Here is an 11359-nt window from a genome sequence, read left to right on the forward strand (position 1 = left end):
AGTCAACTAAATTAATTGTTAATTAGTTGCCAACTAATTTAATTGTCGATTAGTTGGTGACATCATCGCATGTTTTTTTCGGAATGCTTTACCAAAAAATTCCCAGATTTTTAAATAAAAAAATAAACTGATGATAAAATGATGAGCATTATGTATAATGTTTATGTTCACTGGATGACGCAGGCGTGAAAAATAGCTGGCCAGAAATGTTACATCATACAGTCTGTCTGAAGTCTGTTCACAACACCACCAACCTCGATCAAAGAGATTGTATTGGTATTCTGTTTATGAAATACCCTGTATGTCCATTTTCCATAATATTTTACATATATTGAAAACTCTCCTGCTCTATGTATTGTAAATCTCTGAGGTCAAGAACTAATAGCGTTTGTCTGAATCAACTCACTGCTATTAGGTGACTTTATTCCCCTCTGTCAGTTACCTTAGGGCAGCCCCCCAAATGTCTGCAGGTATGCTTGTGCATTATGGCAGCTTCAAAGGTTAAACTCGCTATAGATATAGATGGCCTGTCAAATGCTAGCATTGCTGAATAAAGGCGTCTCTTTTGTCGCGTTTCAGTATAACAAGAAATGAGGTCATAATATTTACAAACCAGCATAGCTCAAATGGCCTATAATTCATATACATATATTCAATCACTCCATGATCTTTGTTCTGTTTGTCATGGTGCACTTGTTATTCTCTCCCCATTGCATAATATACTTGTTAAAATTATACAATGTATCTACATAATACACTCTGTGACAGTTATATTGCCTAACTACTTAGCTAACACCCTGAATCAAAGCAGAGCATGGGCTGTAAATGATAATATTTCAAAAGCATTTTCTCCATTTAGACAGCCGGATATTTTCTGAAGCAATACAGGATATGTGAGGTATAGCAACAGTGGTAATCACTTAAGAATATTCCTACCAAATTCATTTTATGAAGAGCACTGGGAGTCTTCATTTTAAGATTTAAGGCACAGCTCTTCAACCACAGACCAGTCCCAGGAACATTATGTCTTCTGGCAGGTAATCATGTGCCTTTGCCTATGTAAACAGCTGTATCCTGGTCATTGGACTTTTTATAAATAGAGACTGTCAGCTACTCCCTTCCCTTAGGCAAACTACAGCAGTCCAGCAGAGCTATGTGTTTGCATTTCCACGAGAAAGTTATTAGCACTATTTTATATCCTTAACTAAAAGCACATTTATTTAATTTGGACTTGACGTGCCAAGGATCAGTCTGACACCCGAACAACAAATAAAATAGCTGGTTAGGTTTTAGACAAGTGAGATCATACGGAGAAACAGAATATATAAAACAGTGTATGTTTTCAGACCTACAACTTCTTGCCGTTATACAACTTGGGTGTGCCCGAAGCCCTGCCCAGCATCCAGAGGGAACATGCAAATGGAGAAACAAAGGCGCCGGCTGCTTGAGTGTCAGGTTCAGGTCTGGGGGAGGGTGGCTACGCGGGCATAAATGATGCGCAAGCAGGATGAGCGATCTCAATTTGCAAGGATGCGAAGAGGACACTGGTGACGGGTGGTAACCCCTCCCACCCCAACTCATCCTGGACATGCCAGTGGCAGAGGACCTCCTGGGTGTCCGGTTTGATACGCAGATGTTGGCAAGGCTGGCTCTATCTGTAGCCGGCGTGCTGCTGGTGTCGTGGGCTTACCGGTTCTACAACTCCAGGAGGTGGCACCTACGACGAGATGGTCCAGGATCCCGTCAGCCCAACAGAACAGCAACCCTCTGGGAACCAGACACGGGCACATCCCCAGAGGCCTCTGCCGACAGCCCTGAGGAAGAACTGCTCCCACCAGATGAACTCTCACCCAGAGAAGCACAGTGCAAACCCTCACCTAGGGAACCTCAGAATATACCATCAACTGGAGAGATACAATTAGTGCAGCACATGCACTCACCTGCGGAACGACAGAATATACAGTCAGTTGGAGAAACAGTTTCAGATCAACAAGAGGACTCACCTGGGGAAGCTTACAATAAACCGGCACCTAGAGAAACATTTTCAGATCAATATGATGACTCACCTGCAGAACCACAGAATATACAGTCAGTTGGAGAAATGGTTTCAGATGAACATGAGGACTCACCTGCGGAACCACAGAATATACAATCAGTTGGAGGAACAGTTTCAGATCAACATGAGGAGTCACCTGGGGAAGCTCATAATATACTGTCATCTGGAGAAATGTTTTCAGATAAGAGCTCATCTGCTGAAGCTCAGAGGTCTTATCTGAGCAATGTCGAGCCTGATGTAGCAATCGTAAGAGGAGACGAAAACCTGAACCAGGATCCAAACCTGCCAACAGAGGAGAGCGTGGTGCAACACGATCCCCCCGGAATAAAACGGACACCAGAAGCACATGACAGCCGCTCCCAGGGAGCTCTCCACACCATCTGTGAGGAGGCAGAGGGACGGCTGGATGCTGACCTTGTTCAGGACTCTTCTCTGTCTCCCTCTCCCTTGGAAGACCCGGACCAGGCTGAGGTGAGTCCAACTGGGAGGCTTGAGCCGAGCATTAGCATGTGCCGGGAGCTGAGGCAGGATCTGGACCACCAGGGAAGCTCCACCAATTTCCTGCCCAAGAAAGATCTTGGGATAGAAGGTGAGGATTGTCTGCTGGAGAGGGATGGAGATGCACTAGTTGAGGAGCACGCGAGGATCTACGACTACCACATGGAGCCTTTGGTGATCCCTGACGAGAGTCAGCAGGCTGGCCCCTCCTTCCCAAATCCCATCTGTGAGCTTGACGATCCTGCTATGTCACATGACCCACAGGGGCTAAAGGAGCCAGAGGTGAGTGGCACTGAAGCTATCCACCAGGGAAACTCCTCCAATTTCCTGCCCAAGAAAGATCTTGGGATAGAAGGTGAAGATTTTCCACTGGAGAGGGATGGAGATGCACCAGTTGATGACCCACAGGGGCTAAAGGAGCCAGAGGTGAGTGGCACCGAAGCTATCCATCCATCCAACTCTTCCCTCACCCCGCCTCTCAGCCTACAGGAGCATACCGGCACAGACAGCCTCGACCCCCTTCCACCTGGGCGGCAGGGGCTTGTGCGAAAGGACAGCTACATGCAGATCGTGGAGAACGCTGACCTCCAAATTCCTTTCCACAACCCGAGGGCTTCTACACCACTGAGCACGCTCAGTTCTCGAACCCCATCTTCAGAAGATCTACACTCCAAGCCGTCTAGCCCTGTAAAAGATCCCGCAGCCTTCAGTGGGGACACGTCTGAAGGGATGGGACAGGAGGGTGTGGAGGGATTGAGCATTTCACAGGTACCCATTGAAGGAATCAGTTCTGAATTGGACAAACTGCAGGGAAGACTGGACCTGGGCAACTGTCTTCATGCTCTCAGCCTTGCCAGGAAAGAGGGACATGGCGGCTTGCAGCGTGCTGCTCTTAAAGTCATGGCTGATAACTACCTGCAGGTGCTACAGGACCCAGGGCTGTATGGGAGCCTGAAAGGAGGTGACAGGGATGAGATCAGAAAGCTGCGGACAAGGGGTAAGCGGTGCCTGGTGGTGGCTGACTTAGACCCACAGGACTGGTCGGGCTCAGAGTCTAGCCTCCCAAAGACATCGAGCAGTCTCTATTACTACGATGACCACAAAGATGCGTGGAACTTCTTGTGTCCCCTCCCTAAGGAGGTGGTGTCCAGGGGTTCGGCTATGTGCGCAATGGACAACTACCTCTTTGTCACCTTGGGCTGCCAGGGCTCGGGACGAGATGTGCAGCCATCAAAGAGGGCGTTCTGCTACAACCCGGCCACGTCCATCTGGAAGGAGATCAGCCCCATGAACGAGGCCCGGCCCCAGTGCAAGCTGGTGGCCCTGGGGGGATGCGTGTACGCCATCGGGGGGGAGTGCCTCAGCAGCGTGGAGCGCTATGACCCCCGGACAGGCCTCTGGACCTTTGTAGCCCCGATGCCCAACGACACCTTTGCGGTGGCCCACCGAGCCACCACCTGCAACGGGGAGCTGTTTGTCTCCGGGGGCACCCTGAGGTACACCTTGCTCCGCTACAACCCGGCCACCAACACTTGGAGGCGGAGCCAGATCGTGGGCACTAAGGAGAGGACCGTGGAGATGGTGGCAGTGAAGAACTTCCTGTATCGGTTCGATGTGGGCTCCACCGGGAAAGTCAGCGTGTACCGCTACCACGTGTCCGCCCGGCTCTGGTATGAGTGCTGCTCCCGGAAGCTGCCCCATTGCTCCGCCTTCCAATGCACGACCATGGATGATGTCATCTACTGCGTGAGCCGGCGGACCACCATGGGGTTCCGAGCAGACGACGTCTCCCCGGCCTTTCTCACCAAGGATCTGAGCGTTCTTACTGAGGCTAAGGGCATCCTTCTTCCATTCATTTTGGTGCTTCCCGAAATTGAGACTCTTCAGACCAGAGTCTGAATACTATAGGTGCTTGGAGAAAGTTAAAAAAACAAAGGGGTAAGAAAGCTTTGTTGTCAATGTAAATCTCATGTAAGGCCATTGCAGCAGATTGTAATGCAAAAGAAATTGGTTCTGTTGACAGAGCAGTACCACACGAGACAATGACAATGCAAATAAAAATGTTAGCTTCAGAAATGTGTTTTATGTTCAAATATTGATTTGCTATGATGGCTGTCATGAATGAGTAGTATGTAGAAAAAAAACTAAAAAACTTTTTTTTCATGAGTAATCAAAATCATGTGTTGACCTCCTTTGTGTGAAAGCAATGTAGAAACTGGTCTGCAAGTAATTCAGGCACGCATAAAGGTGTGGATTTCTGGGATTTATCATAATCTTATACTGCATAAATATTGTACATCATGTGAAGATTAGATTTTGTCCTTATATTTTGCTTCCTAAACATGGTCTGATGTGAATATCTGTCACTGTAACTTTATATTTATAGATTTATGGGCTTCAATTAAATAAATACATACATATATACGTGTGTTTGTGATGTGTCCCCTGTTAAGAGATGAACATTCCTGTCTACTGCATTTGAGTTGTTTGTGTCTTTAGTTAAAATAGCTTCTCAGGAGTCAATGTTCTTATTATTGTATGTGCTAGAAGCCAACAAGGCAGATTACAAACAGACAAATTAACCTGGAAACCAATCATTTAATTATATGTTCAGAAGTAGACATTATACAGTATTAGCTGGTTTGTATTGTGTGTATCTATGGTTCAAAATAAAATGTAGGCCTATGCTGTGATCCATGTTCTTACATATAAATCGGGAGGAATTTTCAGCTCAGAGATAGCTACTTCATTTTCAAACCAGATAAATATGCCAGTTCACACAGAACTGAATAATAATCTGAAATAGCATTCAGTAATACAATACATATGACAATACAGTTTGTCATATACACCAAAATGCAATATTGACCTGGCACCTGCATAATATGAATATATTCTTACATTTACAATATACAATGGTGACATGAATCTTCATAGCATTTGGCATTAGGCACTTTTGTTGATGCAATATCAAATAATTAGAAACCTTTTAGCTCATTTTGGCCACCTCGTAAAATGTAGTGCACACAGAAATGCATGTGAAAGTTTAGTCTGAATTCATTTGAAATGCAGACGCACGAAAGTATGGTAATTTGTCTCATTTTAATTTGGAATTTTCCTCTTTTTCAATCAAGGAAGGAAATACACCAAATGAACCAAAAACAAAAAAGCATTCTGGCTCGAGTATTCCAGCGTTATGGACATAGTGCCACCTTGTGGTTCAAAGCGTGCAGTCTTTTTGTTTTTGTCATCCCGGAAGAATGAAAATGTTGAAAATGACTGTGAGGGAGACAGACGGGGCATGGGAGACCGCAGGAGACAAGTGATGCAGATGGGTGACCGGCAAACAGAAGGATCTTTGATTCTCTGTAATTAAACACTTTGATTCCCTGCAATTAACCATCTAATGGAGACAGAGTCAAGTGAACCCACTGAGAATTGTGCTGAAGCAGCTCCGGTTCCAGTCATGCATGTGCACACAGGTCATTGTTGACATCCTGGAGGTCCTCACATACGCTGTTCTGCTGCTATATCAGCTGGGCTGCGCAGGAAACACAATGTTTTTGGGGGAAGATTAGGCTGTCGGCTGAAACATTCCCCACCTCTGTCTCGTGATACCATTATGAAACAGGAATAAAGAATCTGCCAAACCGACCGACCAACCAACCAATCATTTTATTAAGCAAAGAATGGCACGCAAGTGCACTTCAGCCAGGCCCCGGAGGATTAAATACTGCTGAATACATTCATTTATTTTGCAGTCACATTGACTTTTCCGTACTTCAGAGTTAAGTGAATTAAATGAGGGAGTTCCCGCCAGAGGCGCACTGGAGCCGGTCAGACTGCGCAGAGAGACGGGCAGCGGGTGCGCGTTTGGCTGGGCGGCGCTGAGACGGGGGGGAGCGGGCGGGCGGGGCGGTCCGGGACCTGCAGCAGAGCGCTGTGTCTCAGCCCCAGGTCCTTGTTGACGTTGTTGGCGGGGTGCAGGTGGCTGGACAGCGTGCGGGGTGTGCGGGCGCTGTGGGGCGGGCAGAAGGCCGAGGCGGGGTGCCTAGGGAACGCCGACATGTACACGCTGAGCATGTGACCACCGCCCTCAGCCTGCTTCCCAGAGTGAGCCCGCTGCCACTCCACCAGGCCGAAGTTCGTGGGCGGAGCTGTGGAAACAGGATGCATTGCACAGTCACTTCCATTGGTCTGGGCGGCCTGTAGTGTAGTGGTTACATGACTGGGACACGCAAGGTTGGTGGTTCAATCCCCAGTGTAGCCACAGTAAGATCCGTACAGCCATTGGGCCCTTGAGCAAGGCCCTTAACTCTGCATTGCTCCATGGGATGATTGTCTCCTGCTTAGTCTAATCAACTGTACGTCGCTCTCGATAATCTGCCCAATGCCATTAATGTAATGTCTGGGGTGGGAAAAACACACACCTTATGGGAGACATCTGCTGCATCATTTTTATTAATGAAATGAAGCGACTATAACTATTTTTTCACTCAAACAAAGCTATAATAATCAGCATCATCCTCACAATCACCCATATGATTTAGGCCTACATTATTATGGATTCTACCATATAATCTAATATTAGTATCCTTTATCTGTATTAGGCTTTCAAAAGATCAAAGTGCTTTTTAGGCATGATGAATACATTAAGAAAGGAGGATAAAATAATAATTACATTGAAATATGCAGAAGAAAAAGGACTGAATTAAAAATCAAACCCAGGGTAAGGCAGCGTTAAAAAAAAGATGGTTACATGAAAGCCAAGTGACATGGCTTTGAAGATTTTTGAGAAAAGAGGAAGTCTGAGGTGGGACACTGTGTGAGCGGAAAGCACCATCTGCCCCCGTGCTCAGCCCAGCAGAAGCCTCGTCTGTGGGCTTCAGACTCCATCACTCACTCACTCGTCTCATCCTCTACAAAATAACATTTGTGAAAGCTGAACTTGAGTAAAACAAAGTGAGCCACTCAGTTATCCCAGAATGGTCTCTCAGCAGTTTAGCATTATCGGACGTCTTCATGGCTGAACATCTGCAATGGCAATCTCAATCCATACAGTGCTGCAGGTCTGCTCGTATTGCTTTTTAGACTAATTCAGCGGGCAAGGATATTCTATTTCTTTCAATTAGTTAAATTCCAGTTTATGCTCATCTATCCATAAGACCCAAAGCATATAACAACAGTGCTCTCTGGACCACGAAACTCCAGGACTAAGAACTAACACCATTGGATGACAGTGATGTTTCCCTGGTCTCAGAACTGAGTAGTCTTCAGGTGTGGCAAAGTCCCTAATAAATATGATTTGGCATGTCAAGTTATGCCAAACAGCAGAAGCGGCTCAGAGCATTAATTAAAATTAAGTGTTCCCCAGCCCTGGTTCTCCTTGAGGTGGAGATCCTGAGGGAACGGGCATAGCCACCCACCTTTAGCAGGATGGTCAGACCGCTCTGGTACCCAGGCCAGCTTGTCGCGGTGCCAGGATCGACAGGTCGAAAGGGCGGAGGCACTCTGTCGGCCGTAGGTCTCATCGTAGTGAGAGACCAGGTAGTGGGAGCGAGGTAAGTTGTGGTGGTCCAGAAGAAGTCTTGTAGGCAGGCCCTATAGAAGAGGCATGGATACAGAAGCACATATACAAAGGTGCAAGCACACACAAACACAGATACATGCACACACACACTCACACACACACACACACACACACATTTATATTATAAAAGGAATCTCTTAGGACTCAGTACAAACCCATTTATCCAGAGAAAGCTATTTCTTTTCTAAAGCTGTACTCCTCATCTTGATCCTACACAGCAGACTGTGCTGTTTTCCAATCCCTATGACCTCCAGACTAATTAGGCTTGACTGCGGAGCTGAACACTGGTTAGGATTTGACATTTCAAGAAAGAAACACATTGTTTGTACTCAGGAAACAATGAAAGGTATTTTTTCAATTATTGTTTTGTTAATGGGTGCCCTTGATGTTCAAATCAATGATACGGATTAGTATTGAGCTAAATGAATTAGGATGAATTAGATGTTTAATTAATTAATTGTTTGAGAGCCTAATCACAAATAATTAATTTAGCAGCTAATTAGAAATAAGCATACTCAGCGGGATAGGAATACACTGCTGTAAAACACAGAGAAGCGCACACACATGCACACACGCATGCACACGCATGCGCACACACATACACACACACACATGCACACACACACGCATACAGACGCATACACACACACACATACACACACACACAAACACACGCATGCACACACACACACACACATACACACACACATACGCATGCCCACACCCACCAAATGTGCATTTTGATTTTGTTAGAGCATGAGAGCTTCTTGCATGCTATTGACTGACAGGTTGCTCCTTGGAAGGGCATATTGTTCAACACTCCTGAGTCAAGAGAAACCCTCACAATCTCAGCTGTGTTGATGACTAAACCCAATGAGAGGATGAACAAGACAAGGAATCAAAAACAGAGCCGCTTCAGGACATGAATATGCTAATGTGTTCAAGGGATAATATTTTTTCAAAAAACATAATTTTAATTATTTAAGTTTTAGCAAACATCAAATGGCCCAGATAAGTTTTGGGCAATGAGGCATATTTTAGATATTTAGAGAAGTTTCTGACAACCTGTCGGCTTTCCAGTGGCAGGAATACTGCCATATAGGGGTTTGTGGGCAAAAGCAACTATACCTTTAGGAGGGTCATTGGCCTTCAATTAGCACGTATGTGCGTGTGTGTGTGTTTGTTCCTGACCAGCTGATGATGTGTCATCCAGCCTCCACAGCAAAAAATCTTCATCAATGCTTGCACCACAATTTCATTTACTTCCATGATGGAATATCTCAGAAATATTATGTTTTTTCATGTGTGTTTACAAGTGAGATATTGGTCACTTACAAACATGGCTGTAAACGATCAATGCAGAAAGATTGGATCCAAGCACAAAATGGGAATTGAGCCTGAAGGCCTGTAACAAGCTTTTGCTAGTTTTGTTTGGCTGAGTAAGCTGTTTATTCATATATTTGCATGGTGCAGTATTTAAAAATAATAATAATAATAATAAATTAGAAAAATCCAATAATCAAATAGGCCCTAGTCCTTATCTTTGTTGTACTGTTAGCAGTTGAAATAGTACTTCCCTCTAGGGTCTTTCAGCGCACTTATCCCCGGTTATGGGTATGCACTTTGCACTTTGTTGTATGTCGCTCTGGATAAGAGCGTCGGCTAAATGCCATTAATGTAATGTAATATAATGTAATGCGCGTCTGTGTGTGCGTTTGCCCATCTCTGACCTCGGCTCTGCGCAGTGCCTCTCTCCTCACGAACACGTCTGGCCTGTGGTCCCGCTGCGGAAGGTAATCTGCGCAATGCGTGCTGGTGGACGTGCGGCAATCTCGGGTGAACTTCATCAAACACCAGACGGAGAGGAGCACTACATTACTGTCAAAGCCCCCTGACCCGTTTTACAAATACACTACCCGCAGTTACTAGGTACATGGAACATTTAAATAGAAATTGAGATTTTCAGAAGAAAACATTTGAAAATCAGCCCCAAGGAATATGTCACGTCACACAACCATGTTACATTTACGAATGTTGAAATTGTTCCCTTGCTTTAATTGTTCTGTTGTTTCCCCGCGAGCCTTCCTGGTTGCCTTCTGAGATTGATTACACAGAGCTGATTGCCTGGCTGTTCGCTGCTGCTAGTCAGACCTGCAGCCTGTCCTCATAGAGGTCAAATCCCCCATCAACCCTCTGTGACTCCGGCACACGTGCACAATCTATCAGCTTTCTTCACTTCCGTCTGAAAAAGTGCGCTACAGAACATCCCGGACAGCTATATGGAGGGAGTTACAGAGATGTACTGGCTAGAATCCCTCGCAAACTCAAGTGCCCTGAAGAAAAAAAGAACTTAATCACCCGCGGAGGATTTTATTTATTTATTTTTCGGGGACAGAACCTGATTAAATTTCATGAGGTGTAGATTATTTTCTACCATATATTAGCAACAGAAATAACATCGTGTCCAGATAAGAACCAAGTGTTCAATTCAGATAATCTAAACAGAGAAACAGATAAAAAAGGTAGTTTTTTCAGAAGCCTAGTCATTAGCACTACACAACGGAACAGTCGAAAGTGTCATAGCACGCCATCAGCATTTTCTCCACAACACAATTATTACTTTGTGATGGGTGTCATGAAGAAATTGGAACCATATACATTAACAAAAATACAAAACTAATAATTTACACCATTAAGTTTAGTTTGTTTATCATGTTATACTTTACCTCCATTTTCAATTGTACTTCTACCTTTTTTTAATGAGTAAAAACATACTTGGGCCTTCAGGTTATGGAGATCACTGCATAAAGTGAAAAAGACATTTTACAAGTTTAAATATAGAGTAAAGGGTGAAATGACCTTTAGAACAGCAGGAACTATGTATCTTTATAAAAGATTTGATCAATACATTCACCCTTTTCAGGCCATACAGGAAAGGGACGGCCACACAGCCCACCTGCAGCCTCTCCTCTGCCCAGTTTCCGATGAGGACTTTATCGCCGTACTTCTGCTCGATCCTCCAGCCCGGTTTCGCCCATTTCTCATCCATCGCCATCGCTGAAGCACCCTAGCTCAAAAAGGGGTCGGTCACATAGAGCGGGCTACACACTGCAGTGGGCTACGCACTGTTCTGTGCTCAGCGGGATAATGAGTACGAGGACGTCTGCAGTACGTTGCCGCAGGGAAAACATGGCGTCTGGTTGCCATGGACACAG

At 45.3% G+C, this 11359-nt stretch overlaps 2 protein-coding genes across 2 annotated transcripts; one reads left to right on the forward strand and one right to left on the reverse strand.

The window, feature by feature from the left end:
- The first annotated feature begins 1224 nt into the window (after positions 1-1224).
- On the forward strand, positions 1225-4974 carry LOC133110401 (kelch repeat and BTB domain-containing protein 11-like). Its single transcript, XM_061220473.1, has one exon. It carries the CDS (start codon positions 1589-1591, stop codon positions 4451-4453), a length of 2865 nt encoding a protein of 954 aa, XP_061076457.1. The 5' UTR covers positions 1225-1588; the 3' UTR covers positions 4454-4974.
- Positions 4975-6391: 1417 nt separating this feature from the next.
- Positions 6392-11207, reverse strand: cfap107 (cilia and flagella associated protein 107). The gene is made up of 4 exons (XM_061218770.1): positions 11101-11207; positions 9875-9985; positions 7981-8155; positions 6392-6711 (listed from the first exon to the last, which is right to left on the reverse strand). Exons 1-4 carry the CDS (start codon positions 11197-11199, stop codon positions 6392-6394), a joined length of 705 nt encoding a protein of 234 aa, XP_061074754.1. The 5' UTR covers positions 11200-11207.
- Positions 11208-11359: the final 152 nt, after the last annotated feature.

The sequence above is a fragment of the Conger conger genome, chromosome 14 (genome assembly GCF_963514075.1).
Source record: "Conger conger chromosome 14, fConCon1.1, whole genome shotgun sequence".
NCBI lineage: Eukaryota > Metazoa > Chordata > Actinopteri > Anguilliformes > Congridae > Conger > Conger conger.

Coding starts and splice junctions, on each gene's coding strand:
- LOC133110401 (XM_061220473.1), top strand. CDS start 1,589: ATGCCAGTGGCAGAGGACCTCCTGGGTGTCCGGTTTGATACGCAGATG.
- cfap107 (XM_061218770.1), bottom strand. CDS start 11,199: ATGGCGATGGATGAGAAATGGGCGAAACCGGGCTGGAGGATCGAGCAG. Junction 9,986..11,100: donor GGGCAGAGGAGAGGCTGCAG/GTGGGCTGTGTG, acceptor TGTTTGATGAAG/TTCACCCGAGATTGCCGCAC. Junction 6,712..7,980: donor GTCTGACCATCCTGCTAAAG/GTGGGTGGCTAT, acceptor CTGTTTCCACAG/CTCCGCCCACGAACTTCGGC.